Genomic DNA, 16817 nt, shown 5'->3' with positions numbered 1-16817 from the left:
GTTTCTGTTTGTCTGGGAAGGTCCTTATTCTTTCTTCATAGAGGAAGGAAAGCTTTGCGGGATAGAGTATTCTTGGTTGGCATCTGTTTTCTTGAAGTCTGTTGACTTTGTCCCTCCACTCTCTCCTTGTCCGTAGTGTTTCTTTGGAGAAGTCTGATGTCAGCCTGATTGGTTTTCCTTTGAATGTTATCTGTTTCTTCCCTCTTGTCAGCTTCATTATTTTTTCCTTGTCTTGGATTCTTGGGAGCTTTACTATTATGTGTCTTGCTGTATTTTTCCTTTCATCATGGAAGTTTGGTGTTCTTCTTGCTTCTTGTATATCAATTTTCAGCTCCTTCTTCATGTTTGGGAAGTTCTCTTCAATTATTTCCTTGAATATTCTCTCTGTTCCGAGGTCTCTCTCCTCTCCTTCTGGGATTCCTATAACTCTTATATTTCCTTTCCTCATGGAGTCAGATAGTTCCTGAAGTCTTTCTTCGTTCTTTTTCCTTCGTACTTCTCTTTCCTTTTCTGTTTTGGTTCTTTATATTTCTGTGTCTTCGAGAGTGCTTATTCATTCTTCCATTTCCTCTATTCTGTTATCACTGCTTTTCACAGCATTCTTTAGCTCTTCTGTTAATCCTTTGATCTCCTGCATTTCCTTCATTTCCCTCTTTAGGGACTCAATTTCATTCTTCTGAGTGTTGTTTTCCTTAATGACTTCCATCAGTTTTTCATCACGGCAACTTTAAATTCTTTTTCTGGAAGGCTCAGAAGTTCTTCCAAGTCACCGTAGTTGCAAGCTGGTGGGTGTTTTATTTTGTTTATTTATTTTTTTTTTGTTGTTGTTGTATGTCTTTTTTCTGAGGCATTGCTACTTTGCTTGTAGTTTTTCTTTTCCCTGCTGCCTGTCTTCTAATTTGCCTTATGCGTTGGGCCACTGTGCTGCTGGTGCTGGCTGGCATTTTTTGGTGTGTTCTTTCAGGAGTTTCAGAAACTGGCAATCCAAACAAGTCAAAAACTGTTACGCCAGAAGTCTGGTGAGGCTGTGGTACTTTGAGTATGTTAATGGCCTCTGTCACAGAATCTCTCCTCTTTCTGTGTTTAGTTACAAAGGTGCATCTTGAAGTCCCACAGACTTCCCTGGAGGTGGGGCAGCTGGATTGCACTCTGAGTTCCAAATCTCTGGATCCTATCTGGGCTCCAACTTCCTGCCAGGTGGGACTGGGCTTGTGGGGGCTTTCAGCTCACCTCTGACTGCGCAGGGAACCTTCTCCCTCTGGCTCCACGGGGAGCCTTCTGCCAGATTCAAGTCTTTATTGAAGAAAGGTACATATTCTAAAATGGCACTTTGGAGACAAGCACACTCTTCCGTGCGCCCGGTCTGCCCCGGCCGTGGGTGCCTGCTCCCCCTCTGGATTCGGACTGCTGGCCTGAAGGGGCCTGGCTTGGGCGAACTTCCCAGCTCACCCCTGACTCCTCTCCGTTTTCTCCCCATTTTTCTTAGTGAGTCTAGTAGGAGATTTGTCTATCTTGTTTACCTTTTCAAAGAACAAGTTTTTGGTTTATTGATCATTTGTACTGGATTTTTTACTTCTATTTCATTTACTTCCTCTCCAATTTTATTATTTCCTCCCTTCTAGTGACTCTTGGTTTCATTTGTTCTTCCTTTTTCAGTGTCTTAAAGTGCAAGGTTAGAATATTTATTTGACTTCTTTCTTGTTTCTTGATGTGGGCCTGTACTGCTACATATTTCCCTGTTAATTTGCTGTGTCCCACCTGTTTTGGTAGCTTGTGTCTGAATTTTTGTTTGTTTTCAGGTATCTTTTAGTTTCTCCCTTAGGTTCCTCATTAACCCAATAGTTGTCATAGCATGTTATCTAATATCCAGATTTTTTAGATTCTCTCCTCTTTTTTTGTAGTTTAATATTTAATACCATCATGCTCATAGAAGAACTTCATATGATTCCAGTCTTCATTAATATATTGACACTTGTTTTGTGAAGGATCACTGCTTTCTGATATCCTCTATGTTCTGCATGTCCTTGACCCCCACATGCTATTTCTAGAGCTTTGAATAGAGGTCTAAAAGACTTCTTCAGGAAGACTCATACTTTATAATGAGTGGGGAGCTACTGAACAACTGAGCAGAGGAAACAGGTGATCAGATGAAAGTCTGAGGTAATTTGGTGCCACTGGGGATTGAAATGAAGTGGGCAGATCCTGGAACCACAGCATGGTGTGGTCACAGAGCATGAACTAGGGTGACAGAAAGCAAGGGTGTATTTGAGAACTTTCATGAAAAAAAGCACTACACGTTGCTGGGCATTTTCTTTTAGAAAACAGGAGAGGTGTCAAGTATTAATATGAATTTCTCAAAGTGTGTATATTGGGCCCCTGGCATTAGGACCTTCTGGGTGAGTGGGGGCAGGGAGGAGTTGTTAAAAAAAAAAAAGTGTGGAATCTATGAGGTATCTGTGTTTTAAGAAGAATCCCCGGTGATTCTTAAGCTTTCTAAACTTTGAGAACCTCTAACTTAAGAGATTTAAGCCTTAAGGATAAGAAGTACAGCAGGCCCTCAAATAAGATCATTCCATTCCATGTCATTTAGTTATAATATGGATGAGGAAAAAAATCCTAGTTAATGTTGAACAAATTTAAAAGGACATTATTGATGATTTGTTGTTTCAAACAAACTGAAGAACTCCATCTTAGCTCCTGCCTCCCAGATTCCACATCCTTGCCCCCAGAAAGTAATTATTTTGAGGCCAATGAAGGAGAGTCTCCACACCATGAGGCATCTGCAACATCTTGTTAGGTTAAAGGCTCCAGTATACACAATGTATAAGAGCACCCAGGACCTGCTTTCTTTATACATTGTTCCCTTTAAGGCTGTACGTTCCAAGAACCTATTGATGATGCTGAGTGAGGACTTACTGTATGATATTTTTTTTAATTATTTTTTTTATTTTTAAAGATTTATTTTTATTTATTTATTTATACAAGCTCTGGGTACAGTCAGAAGCGCGGGAGGGTGAGACAATTCACCAGAGCCAGAGCAGGGAGAAGGACCGAAGTACACTGCCGAGGGGAACAGCGGGCAGCAGGAGAGGTCTGCGCACCATGTGGGACCCTCTTCCGGTGGCCGGGGAGCAGCTGGGGATCGAACCAGCGCTGCAGAGGCTGCGGGCAGCTTCGCAACCCAGTGCTCAACCGCTGCGCCACGGGGGAGGCCCTTACTGTATGATATTACCGTAAACAAGCATCAAGCATCAAGTGAGGAGATTTTCTCAGGGAGGTGTCAAAACAAAGACAATTTCCAGTCACTCCAGCCTTCGCTCTGTTGGGAAGGGACAGGTGTGGGCTGGCTAGAGGTGGAAGTGCCCCATGGAAGGAGGCCCCCAAAACTTTGGGTTTGGTGGTCTCCTAGCCAGCTTCCATCAGCATTGTATCTGTAAGGCAAAAGTATTGCTATTCTGAGGAGAAAGAGTGTCTGTATACTTGCTAGGTTTAATCTGAACCTTCTCAGAAAAATGATGCCTTTCCTACCACAGCAGACCATTTATTTTGATTATTCTTGTTCCAAAGAGGGGACTAGTAACTATGTATTTCAAGTGGTACTTGCATGCCTTCCAGTTGCAACTCTTTGGGGCAGCTCTGCCATACTGGCAGTGTGTGAGCATTTCCCTTCAGAACGAACTCTCAGTGTGCTATGCAAGGAGACAAAAATAATAATTTGATGGACTGTCCTGGGTGCTCTTATACATTGTGTATACTGGAGCCTTTAACAGAACAAGATGTTGCAGTTGCCTGATGGTGTGGAGATTCTCCTTCATTGGCCTCAGAATAATTACTTTCTGGGGGCAAGGATATGGAATCTGGGAGGCAGGAGCTAAGATGGAGTTCTTCAGTTTGTTTGAAACAACAAATCATCTTACATGGATCAAATTATGATACAAACTTAATAATCTATTTTGAATAAGATGATTCATGACAGAGAGCCAAAAGAGATTCATCAGAGTTGGCGTTCTGCTTCCACATCTGTTTGCAAAATGTTTCCATTTCCTTAATGATTTTTGTCCTTCATCACACAGGAATTTCTAAAATCAGATTAGTTGAGTTCATTTGCTCATTTATTCAGCAAATGTGCTTTGAGAATACAGCAGTGAACCAGACAAAGACACTGCCAACATGGAGTTTACATTCAGGAGCTGGTGATAAGACTCCATCACAGACAAATATGTAATCAGAGTGGTAACCAGTGATGTGTAAGCAAAGAACCCATGAGCAAGTTATTGATACATTAAAGAAGAGGTTCCAGACATGTGAAATGGAACCTACAAAGTCTTGGGACAGAATAAGCAGGGGGAGGGGGTGCACCCATGAAAACAGGACAATGGCCAGAGTGCTCGGTGAGTAGAGAGCAGGAAAAGGGGCAAGCAGTTTGAAGAAATGGGCTGTGGTCCAGATCAAATCAGACTTTTAAAAAATGTTCAAAGAATCTGGGTTTTCCAAGTGTGACAGGAAACAACTGTAGAATTTCAATAAGGGGAATGCCATGATTTTGATATATGTTTAAAGAAATAGGTCTGGCTACCAGTGGATGGACTTGCCAAGAATAAATGGATGAAGACCATTTAGAGAGTTAGTGGGGTGAGTCAGGAAGGGTGATGGCTTAGACAAGGGTAGTTGTGGTGGGGAATAGTGTACAAGAAAGAGTAAACAAGAAAGATCCTCAGGCTTGCAGTGAGCAATTGGGTGAATTATATCTTTTGTTTGCTGAGAAAGGAAAGACCTGGAGAGGAGGAGAGTGGGGCCAGGGAATCAAGAGTGCTGTTTTAGATATGTTAAATTAGAGGTGTCCATTATATGCCAAATTGCAGAGGAAGAGTAGGCAGATGGGTATATGAGTCTCAATCTCAGGAGAGAATTTAGGACTAGAAGTGCGAATATGGAAATTACCAGCACATAGAAGATATTTAAAGTCATGGAGCTGCATGAGATCATCAGAGAGTAAAAGAAGAGAGAAGAGGTCCAGAGCTGAGCCCTTAGGTATTCCAAAATTCAGAGGCTGGAAAGATTAGAAGGGCTAAGATAAGAAGACTGCAATGCAGATCAGTGAGCCAGGGAAACACTTGGTAAGGATAGTGTTCAGGGAACTAATAAAGAGATGTTTCCAGAAGAGGGCAGGCTTTTCCTCTGCAGTGGGATTTAGCAAGATAGGCATCTCTGCAGGTGGAAGGGCCACAGTGGACTCAGGATACAAAGTCAAGTGGTGAAAAAGTGATGAAGGATGACTTTGTGTGGAAGGGCAGCCCTGTACCGGGAGCCTCAAAGAAGGGTGGTCCCAAGAGGAGTGAGGTGTGCAGGGGCAGCCTGTTGCAGGCCGTGGGGGCCTAAGGGAGGTGAGCAGAGCATCTATGTAAAGAGGGTGGCCTGGCAAATGTACAGAGACTGAGCAGTTTAAAGAAGAAGCCACCCACAGGGACAGGGACTATGGTATACAGAGTCACAGCCTGGGCAGAGCGAGGAGGGCAACCATGCTGGGGAGGGCAGCCCACCTTAGAGCATCCGTACCCTAACAGGGTGAGGAGGTGTCCACACAGGGGGCATAGACAGAGGAAGTTTATTAGGAGGTGGTCTTGGAATTCACCGGAGGAAGGGAAGGGAAAAAGGACTGGACAGAGGGTGAAATCGATCTGCAATGTCATCTCACAGGGATCTTCAGCCAACCTCTGTGTGTTCTTATGATTGATTGACTATGCAGAACTGTCCCAGGTTCAGGAGAGAGTACTGGACTTTTATACACTGGAGTCCAGCATTGGGTGCAGGCCAGCCTAGGAAGGGGTGTAGCCTTGGCAAAATTGCTTCATCATCAAGGGCTGCCTGCCCAGCTGGTGGCATGCTCATCAGTTATGGGAAAAAGCCCTCTATGGCACAGCATCTACCACCTATCCAGTCTCAGGGTACCTCCCCCAAATGCTTATGAATTAATTACAAAGGGATTAAGAGTAACTTATACAGTGAATAGGACTGGACGATGCCACCATAATTAAGTGATCAAAGTTAACATCACCATTAATGGAACAAATTGAAATTTTATCCCATCTGCGAGAATGCAGTAGAAAGAATAAGAATCATTTCTGTAATATTCCTGATCTTAATCATAAGAAAACATCAGACAAACCCAAATTGAGGGACATTTTATAAAGTAACAAACCTGTAACTGTTAAAAGTGTCAAAGGCAGGAAAGTCAAGGGAAGCCTGAAGAACAATTCCAGATTAAAGAGCTAAATACATCATGCAGCAAAAGGCTGCATCCTTTTTGCTCTAAAAGTCACTGTTGAGACAATTGGCAAAACATGAATGGGGTTTCGGAATTAGATGGTAATGTCCCTGCCAGCATCACTTGGGTTAAACCTTAATCCAGGGTTTGATAGTTGTGTGAGCTCAGGTGAGTTAATTAATCTCTCTGAGGCTAATTTTCTTCATCCAGACCTGGGGGTTGTAGTGAGATGATGTAGATGAGTTGATGGGCAGCGTGCCCTGTCTTAGTGCTTGACAAAAGGCAAGCCTTTCACAGACAGTAGTCTACTTCCAAGGAGGGATTTTACCCTCAAAGAATAAAATCATGAAATACTTGAGTTGGAAGGAGATTTAGGGAGCTGATCTGATCTAAGCATCTTCATTTGATGCAGTGAGGTCTAGAGAGGAGAAAGCACTCCCAGCTGGTTCACAGCTGATTAGCAGCAGACCTGGGACAAGAGCCCAGATTCCCCTTCACTCCAGGATGCTGTTTCTGTTAGGATGACAATGGTGGTGTTGTTTCAGTGGTGCTTTAGGAACCAAAAACACTGTTATATGTAAATAGAGTTTACATACCAACTTAAATGTTGTTCTAAAGATGGTTTTCTCTGAGCATAGGGACCTCTTGCACTGCACTGGGTAATGTTTGTGGGGATCCTCTAAATCCTAGATTCTATCGTGTTAGAAACATCCCCAAAAAATTAGAGTCCTAGAACAGAATGTAGCTAGGCCTTTGATTTTTCTCACATTAACTCAGTTGTATTCATGGCCACTGTTCAGAAAATATCAATAGTTCTCTTCAAAAGGACTTTTCCCTTCTCCTTAGTAGCTAGAAAGGACTGTCTCCTCCCCCTGAAAAGCTCTCTGTCTTGATTGTATGCTGCTTGGAATAAACACAATTAGATGAGGAAGAAAGGGGGTGATTAGAGAATTATACATAATGGCTGTTAGATTGGCTCCAAAATCCGGTTCAGGATGTGAGTATCTCTCTTGGAAAAGGCTGTTCTGGGAAAGGACTAATTTCTGGTTGAAAAGTTGGGGCTTGAGAAAGGAGAAGTTTCGCAAGTTGTTTATAAGACTGCCTGCCTGCTGCAGTGCCCTCGAGTCCAGGTCTACCTGGGCTGTGTTCCCAGTGACAGGGCAAAGACTAGACCTTTTTATTAATGGGATGGCACAACTTCTCCCAAGAAAGGAGGCAGGAGCTGCAGCCATATTGGCACTCCACAAGGCACACTACAGACATTCATTGAGTCTCCCAATATGTGGTGTTGGCAGCATGGTGGGGCTAGAGGGAGATAAATGGTGAAAACCCTATACTCCTTCAGGAGCTACCTGCCAAGGGTGGCCAGTGGGAAGAGTAGAGACACACAAAGGGAATCTTTGCGGACTGTGAGAAGTGCTAAGACTTTGGAACTGGAGACACTGACCCTCTGATAAGTTGAGTGTCGGAATGAGTTTGAGTTCAGTTCGCTATGTCTTAAGCGAATTAGTCTGTGCTGAGTACCATGCTGTGTCTAGGATCACAAGGTTGTCAAGTTTAGTGAGAGAGATCGGTTTGTTGGCAATTATTATAGTTTGAACAGAATTCGAGAAGAGAAACATCACCCCAGTTTGGGTGGGTTATTAAAGAGAAAGACTATAAAACTAGTGACTTTGAGATGGTGCTTAAAGGATGAGTAGGAAAGAGCCCAGGAAGTAGTAAGGGAAGAAAAAGGATGTGTGGACAGTTCAAGTGAAGTTAAAAATAGCAAGGGTAAAACTCTCACTCAGGAGGTGAAAGCAGCTTAGGGGTGTGGCAGGAACTCATTGGTGAGGGGTTAGAGAGAGGAAATGACCAGTAACAAGGACTTTGCATTTCAGGTTAAGGGGCCCCTCAAAAACTGTATCTCAGTGAAATGCCCCTTTAAGAATTCATGGATTGGGGGCCTCCCTGGTGGCACAAGGGGTTAAGATATAGCACTAGGAAGCTATCAGCAGCCACTGCAGCACGACTTCGATCCCCGACCAGGGAGGTGACCCACATGGTACAGCAGACCTCTCCTGTCTCACCCACTGCTCCCCCCAACAGTGTATTTCAGTAGATCTGCCTGGTCTGCTCCCCACTCTGTCTCTGGTGAATGCTGTCATCCCCCACACCAATGACCTGTACCCCAGCTCTTGTATGCATAAATAAAAAAAATCTTTAAAAAAAAAGATTTCATGGGTTAATTACATTTTAGCTAAAGTTATGTTTTTCTAAATGGATCTGATGTTCCTAATTTTTGTATTAATAGTATCCAGCCAAGATCAACAATTTATAGTTTATTTTTAAACCTTAGTTTATAAAATTACCTCTTTGAAACTAAAGGCATAGCTTGTCAGAATCAGATTGACAGCTATCATTGGTGCTACTTCCCACTCAGCTTTAAAGGTACAACTACCATTTATTAAAACCAGAGCATGAGTATGGAAATTGAAAGAAAACTCCAAACCTCTTGAGGTTCCCAGGGCCTGGATTGACCTCTAGTTCCCATACCAAGATGATAAGAGACTACTCTGGGCCCGTTGAGAAATGTCTACATGGCCCTTTTGTGGGGGGATAACCCTGCAGGGGACATCAGGCTCAAGAATCTGTCTTTGCCATGCCTTCTTTTATAGCTCATTTGCTTCTGCACCAGTGACCAAGTTTTCCTTCAGGCAGTAATGCAAGCTATGCCCCTGGGAGTCACCTTGCCACCTGCCTCTCCATCTCCTCCATACCCAGTCATCACATTCTGCTTAGTCTCTCCCTTATATACTACTCAAACCTCTTTCTCTGTGGACGCGGCTGTTGGCCTCGACTGAGCCACCATCACCTTTTGTCAGGATTTCTGCAGTAGCCTCCAGTTTTTCCACCTCTATCCTTGCCTTCCTCTACTTGGTTCTCCACAAAGCCATCAGAGCAATGATATTAAAATACAGAGCTGATGGTGTCTTTCTCGTCTTTGCAGCTCTTCTGTGGCTCCTAGGATGAACACTGGGATCTAACTCAGCACACCAGGGTTCAGCTCCATCTGATTCCTGACTGCTCAGGGCCTATTTCCTGTTTAACCCCTCCTCAAGTCAGGCTGTTCTCATTAATTTCTAACTTGGTTAAATCCTGTTGTCTCTCAAATCTTAGCTGGATATGGTTTCTTCAGGCCTTCCTGACGTCCAACAAGGATGCACTGGAGAGTTGGCACATGTCATCATTGCAGTTAATGATGAATTGCATCAAGTGCTTTTTACTCCCATGAACTGAATTCCCAGAGTCAGCACCATGCTTACCTTGTTAAATGCACCCTGGACTATCCTAGTGCCTGACACTAGAACATAAAAAAAACTAATAAATATGTATTGGAGTAAGTGGATTCACCAGAGAGAGTGGGGAGCAGAACAGGCAGATATACCGAAATACATTGCTGAGGGGAGCAGTGGATGAGACAGGAGAGGTCTGCTGTGCCATGTGGGTTGCACCCTGGCCAGGAATCAAACTCATGCTGCAGTGGCTGGTGATAGCTTGATAAACAGAGAAAACTAATGGGAATACTTTGATAGAGCTTACATTTTGGTAAGGCCAAGGGTGTGCCTGAAAATACAACTGATTTTTACTTAGTGATGTTCAGAGTCTGGGACTTACCAGAAACTGAGGGACATCCAGACTTCTAGTGTTGCACATTAGTTTACAATGTGTAATATAATTGTCAGGCACTGCTGGTGTCTGCTCAGCAGCATGTTTCTCTGATGTGCAGTCGATGTGGGAATCTGTACTCCCAAGGGTTGGGGGTGTCAGGCACAAAAATCATCCTTACACATCTGGGTTCTTCTTGGGCTGGATTAGTAATCAAGACTGCATCAGATGTGTTAACAAAGGAAAAGCAATCAATTTAATAACATACATATGGAGAATTCACATGGTTATAAATTCTAAAGAATAATGGAGCCAAGCAGAAAATAGTCATCCTTTATTTTAGTACTTATTGCATCAAGAACAGAGAAGGGAGACTTCACATGAGCCAGAAGAACAGGATGAGCTCCTTCTTGCTCTGTCTTATGTAGACAGAGAATATATTTATTGATCAACTAGAACTGGACGAGACCCCAAGCTATACTCTTTCTAGTTCATAAGAGGGAGAGTGTTTCTTCAACTAGGAAAAAAGCAAAAGCTTAGGACCTATTGATTTCTTCTTTGATTATGGAAAAGCAAAGGACTTAGGCAAGAACTGAAGCTTCTCCTAACCTTCAGGGCCCTCATTACTTTTAAGCAAAATCATCTGCATTCTTTAAGTAATGGTAGCAAACCTCTTGAGGTTCCCAGGGCCTGGATTGACCTCTAGTTCCCATACCAAGATGGTAAGAGTCTACTCCGGGCCAGTTGAGAAATGTCTACCTGGCCCTTTTGTGGGGGATGACCCTGCAGGGGACATCAGGCTCAAGAATCAGGTTCAAGAGAGCTTGTGGTCTAAATGTAGTATCAAGTCACACTGACTCTAAGTGAACACTTTGAAACAAAATAGAAATCAGCAATTTAAACAGTACCTCATATGTGATTATGTTTATCTGTCCTTGGGCACTTTTTCAGTTTCTTTGTATACTAAAGTAATTTTGTTCACTTCCTTAATCATGTGCACTTTATGTTAAATTGATTTCCATGCAGTCCCTGCATCCTCATTGAGACTGCACATGTTTTCCCCATAGCTTCAGCTTTAATGGCAGTAGTTGGACTAAATGGTGGCAAAAAAACATCACAGAGCAATCGAAGTTATGTTTAAACTAAGTAAAAGCCTCTCAAATATGAAATAAATAGGTTTTTGAGTGGTTAAGGTGGAGCTAATTAAGTAAACTGAGTGTTATTAACGGAAAATGAATTGACATTTTTAAAGAAAGCAAGATAATTTAAATAGGAAACATTGCTTTATAAAAAAAGTTTTAAAGTTGGGGAAACACCCCCAGGGAAGATAAAAACTAACCATTTGTGAACTACTGGATGAACAATATTCCTTTTTAACCAGTCTGCTTTAGAATAACCAGTTATATTAAAACTATAAAAATGAAATAGTGTAAAATATAAAATTCACAAAAATATTGCAAAATATTGCCAGTTTCTGTAAATTGCTAGAAAGTCACACTTATTCTCAAAACCAAATTAAAAAAAAATTACAATCTGAAAAATCTGACTTAAATTTCAAAGCATTTTTGAAACTACAAGAACAAAAGTTCTTTTGTATATAAAAAGTATCCACAAGCTCTAATTCATATTCAAAAGGCAATTAATGAAAGTTTAAATGAGCATAAAATCACAAAACTGCACTGTCCTTTATATACAATATATAGGGATCTTTGTGCCTAGAGATATTTATCTTTGCCCTTATATGCTGATGTTCACCTTTCTCCTTACAATAAAGAACCCTAGGAGCAAACTGTGGCAAGTCAAGTGAAAATGCACCCTCCTGATTTCTTTTGTGGAAATTTCACCATAAATAATTCTAGAGAAACATGTTTAGAGTTCCTTTCAGTGCTGCCTTTCATATTTTCAAAAGGTAAAAATCTAGTTCACTTATTACTGAAACTCCTTTTTACAGATATGTCTCTAGAATGTTAAAAGTATATTTCCAGAATTTGTTATATAACATATTTAAAATATCTATATCTAATGTTCAAATAGTCCTATATTTAAGTCTTTTTGTTTTTTTGAATGGACAATTACCTGAATTGGTTTTGTTAAGAAAATACTTGTGAAACCTCCTTATAATCTCAACTGTCAGAGGAAGTGAAGCTAAAGCCTGGATTCTGTAGAGCCAGAACTCCCATGTCTGCAGTCCTGGATCCGTCTGCCTGCCACAGGGCAATCTGTAGAGGAAAGAGAGGAATGAATTGAAGTATCCTTTAAAACAGGCCTAGATCATCTAAATCATTTTCTAAAAAGTCAACTTTAAAATCTAAGAAAGCTAGTACATCATTAATCAAAGTTCAGTTAAAGTTTAGTATAGCAGGAGTGGAATAGACTCAGTGGAGCCTTGGCAGGATCTGTAACAGGTGTGTCTATGCTCCAGTTCTGATTTAATTGTATCTACCTGATTTATTGAGCGCTGGCTCTTCAGAGATTAGAAGATGAACTGCTTCCCTTCTCCATAGGCACATATTTTTGTAAGGCCACATGGGCAAATACAAAACAGATATAAAATGCTTTAGTCCTCCCAGCATTTCAAGGTTTTTACTAAGGAGTTTACACTCCCCCTGTCAAATACCTCTCAGGACAACATTTTCTTACCTTCTCATTCCATCGCTCATCCCATTACTGCTCCAGCAACCTCTGTTCAACCTATGTACACAATGAGAAAATACCTTGAGACCAAATCACAAGATCTTAAGCCTGGAAGTACATGGAGTCTCCACTGCTTCCCAAGAGACTCACAGATATTAAAGGCCATGGGATATAGATACCATCATTTATTTGGTTGGTTGGTTGGTGCTGACTGGAGGAAAGAGGTAGAAAGAAGCCAGAGAGGGCAACTGTTTTTAACTGGAGTTGTCAGCTCCAGTTGGGGACTGGCTACTTGAGTTTTATGTCCAAGAATAGGAAGGGAGCCCCAGGAACACAATGGGGCAGGGTTCCCATGACCGGCCACCTCTCCTGTGAGCATTGTTATGGTGAAGTAAGGGATGAGCAAAATGATGAGAACCCAAAATTGCCCTGCCCTGATACCACCTAATTTCCTTCCAGTGTGTCTGACTGTGTGGTTAGGGTAGAAGGGAGTGAGGGGGTTAAACTGTGAAGCTTGCTTAAAATAATGGACTAATTAAGACTGAGAAAACTGGAAAAGTAATGAGCGGATGTTCTGGAAATCAAAGAGCTGGGGTTGACTGCACTCCTGTGTTTATTGCAGCACTATTTACAATGGCCAAGATATGGAAACAACCCAAATGCCCCAAAATAGATGAATGGATCAAAAAGTTGTGGTAAATTTACACAATGGAATATTACTCAGTGATCAAAATAGACAAACTCATACCATTTATGGCAACATGGATGGAGCTGGAAGGGAATATGCTAGCCAAAATTAATCAGACAGAAAAAGATAAATACTGGATGGTCTCGCTTGTATGTGGAATATAGAGAAACCAAACAAAAGGTCAAGAAAAATGTCAAAATCAGCACATTAACCATAGATCTGAGGCATACACTAAAGGGGATGTGTCAAAATAGGGGAGGAAAGAACACAAAGGATATGGTGATGGTTCACGGGTGATATGGTGGTGGGCGAACTATGGGAACTATAGCGATGTAAGAAAAAAATTTAATTAAAAACAGAGTTGAGGGCCTCCCCTTTGGCACAGTGGTTGAACGCTAGGTTTCGAAGCTGCCCACAGCCTCTGCAGCGCCAGTTCAATCCCCGGCTGCTCCCCGGCCACCGGAGGAGGGTCCCACATGGCGCGCAGACTTCTCTTGCCGCCTGCTGCTCCCCTCAGCAGTGTACTTCGGTCCTTCTGCCTGCTCTGCTCCCCGCTCTGGCTCTGGTGAATTCTCTCACCCTCCCGCACTTCTGACTGTACCCAGTCCTTGTATAAATAAATAAACAAATAAATAAATAAATAAATCTTTTAAAAAAAACGGAGTTGAATTTATTTAATTCAATATTATTGGAATTACTGGAATATTATTGCCAGTGACATTAATGAAATCCCTTTTATTTATCATAGGTTGAACATTTCTACCTGGACAGCTGTTTTCTGGTTGGGAAGGGGATGTCATTGTTTCTTTTTTCTCTGCCCAGGTGTTGGACTGGATTGAAAACCATGGTGAGGCCTTTCTCAGCAAACACACTGGGGTTGGGAAGTCCCTGCATCGAGCCCGGGCCCTGCAAAAGAGGCATGATGACTTTGAAGAGGTGGCTCAGGTAAGATACCATGTATGGTTGGATGTATGTGGTGTTGGGTGAGGGAGACCAGGGCCATGGCCTTAGTATTTGATGAGATGTGTTGGGTTGATAACCTGGGGCTTCTGGGATGCCTTCCTGTCTGATGCAGGGAAACCTTAGCTGCTGAAAAGTGGGAGGCCTGGCAAGACCCAGGAAGACTGTGTCAGCAGTGACCTGAACTAGGGAGGGTAGCTGGAGCTGACCCAGATTATGGAAGAAAGAAAGCCTCATGTGAAATCTTTGTGCATTTTTGGAGGGAATGTAAAATGGTACAGCCATTGTGAAAAAAAGTATGGCAGATCCTCAGAAAATTAAACTTAGAATTAGCATGTGATGCAGCAACCCTGCTTCTGGGTATATACCTGAAGAAACGAAAGCAGGAATTTGAACATATATTTATATATTCATGTTCATAACAGCATTATTCACAATAGACACACAGCAGAAGCAGCTCAGATATCTTTGACATATGAATAAATAATATTATCCAGTCTTTAAATGAAAGGAAATCAATAACCTGCTGTAATATGGATGAACCTTGAAGACATTGTGCTATGTGAAATAAGCAGGTCACAAAAGAACAAATACTGTATGATTCCACTTGTGTGAAGCATCTAGAATAGTCAAATAATAGCAACAGAAAGTAGAATGGTTGTGCTGGTGGGGAGTTGGGAGTGGGGAGGATTGGAAAGTTTTTGTTTAATGGGTACAGAGTTTCAGTTTTGGAAGATAAAGAACTCTGGAGATGCATGGTGATTATTGTACAGCAATATGAATGTACTTAATGTCACTGAACTTAAAAATGATTAAAATGTAAGTTTTATGTTATGTATATTTATTTTATCACCACCCCAGCAAAAAGCAAACCTCATAGCCACAGGACCTTCTGCAGAGTAAGGTGAACTATGCCAACCTAATGGAGACACAAGACCAATGTGCCTTTAGTAGATAAGATGTAGCATAGTCCAAAATCCCTGGGGGGCTAGGGAGTTTGGGAGCCTCTCCAATTTGTTAGAAGGCAAAGGATGGGAGAAGGTCACATGAATTACTGTCTGCTGAGCATGGCGATGGCGCTACTTGGGACAGTCTGTTGGAATAAACCTATCACATAGCTTTGGTGCTCCTGTATTTTGGCTGTCCTGTGGCTCAGTTCTGCCTCACTTAGAAGGATGCCACCTTGTTTTATAGACCAAGACCCTAAGGCTCAGAAAGTTCTGCAGTGGCCAAGTCATCTGGCTTGTCAGTGACTGCTGGGACCCAAGTCCAGGTTTCTCTGACTCGAGTCATATTCTTACCCAAATTCTGTGCTGTTCCTCCTTATTGAAGTATAGGAACTATGTAAAATTTATTTCCAAGTGCCAGTTTGCTCAGGGAAAGTGAAGGACAAAAAGCAAGAGTATGGGCATGGGGTGCTCCTGTGGCCATCCTGTTAATCATCTATTACTTTTCCCCGACCCTCCACTGAGTAATCTCTTGATATAATCCACTTCTCTTTGCTTTTTGATAAAACTGTATTTTTGTGAGAGAGTTTCTACCTTCCAAAAGTTCCTTGCTTTTAGGAAGAATGTTTCCCCTCAAAGAGAGATCAGCAGGTGTGCACCACAAGTGTGTAACTAAGAAGTGGCCATAAGGTGACTGCATTGCCCTGTAAAAGCCCCTAGCGATGGTTCTCATCTGAAGTTAATTCCTGACTTCTTCCCTCACCCCCACTCTGGGGAAAATGGGCAGTGGAACTTCCCAGCATCTTGGAATTAGTGATCCATACAAGAAAATCATCTCTGACCACAGCAAAGGCAGGTGGATGGTCATTCTGCCGCAGACCTACTTTGTTCTGTGCAACATGAACATTATGCTCAAGTACTGAGAAAAGGGGTGCTCTAAGCAGAAAAGGGTGTTCGCTTTCTTTCTAGCATCTGTCCTCAATTAACTGAGGGAGCCTGGGAGAAGGAGAGTGAATTTAATCAGAAATTGGACAATTCTTGAGTTAGTCAGAGGTCAGTGACAGAAAGCCAAAGCGTGGAAACTCTTGTCCTTGTTGTTTGGGTTGCTGGCTATGAGATATGGTCAGGAAGAACTTTACACACAGTGTGGAGTAAGAGGCTGAGTGATCCCTCCCAGCAGTACTCTAGATAGCCGTGATTCTGTAGAGGAACTCCTTTCAACTTTGTGAGTTTATGATTCTTGGACCCAAGGCAGACCTGGCAAGAGAAATCTGTGCACTGATTCTCTGTATTCAGGTTTTAAAATTATCTTAAAGCAGGAAGAGAGCTGTTGTATCTGTTACAGATCCTGGAAATTTGCCCTTCTGCAAGAAACAGCAAGCCGTAAAGCAGAAAAAATTGGTTGAGGGTCAGTGTAAATCCCCTGAACAAATACATCTCCACTCTTGAGACAGTTGGGGGCATCTGTGATTCTCACCAGTGGTGACTCTGTGGAGCAAGGCTAGTATTAAAATAAATATAACAAAAATATCTGTGAAGAATTAATGTAACAATTCACTGTCATTAAAATTTAACTTAGATTTTGTGTTTGTTAGCTCTTGAGAACATTTTAAACAAATTCATCCACAATCATTTGAAAGAAATGAATTAAGTATTTGAGTCCTCAGTTCGTCCT

At 42.0% G+C, this 16817-nt stretch overlaps 1 protein-coding gene across 1 annotated transcript in view; it reads left to right on the top strand.

The window, feature by feature from the left end:
- LOC119257450 (kalirin) overlaps positions 1-16817 on the top strand; it is a 476694-nt gene that overhangs the window by 292040 nt on the left and 167837 nt on the right. Inside the window, exon 11 of the mRNA XM_054701110.1 lies at positions 14058-14180. Coding sequence (XP_054557085.1) covers positions 14058-14180 — 123 coding nt within the window. The remainder of the gene's footprint in view (positions 1-14057; positions 14181-16817) is intronic.

This window comes from Talpa occidentalis, unplaced genomic scaffold (assembly GCF_014898055.3).
Source record: "Talpa occidentalis isolate TD23 unplaced genomic scaffold, MPIMG_talOcc4v2.1 talOcc4.4, whole genome shotgun sequence".
In the NCBI taxonomy this organism is placed as follows: Eukaryota; Metazoa; Chordata; class Mammalia; order Eulipotyphla; family Talpidae; genus Talpa; species Talpa occidentalis.
The sequence above is the reverse complement of the archived record's forward strand: the minus strand, read 5'-3'. Positions and strand labels throughout refer to the sequence as shown.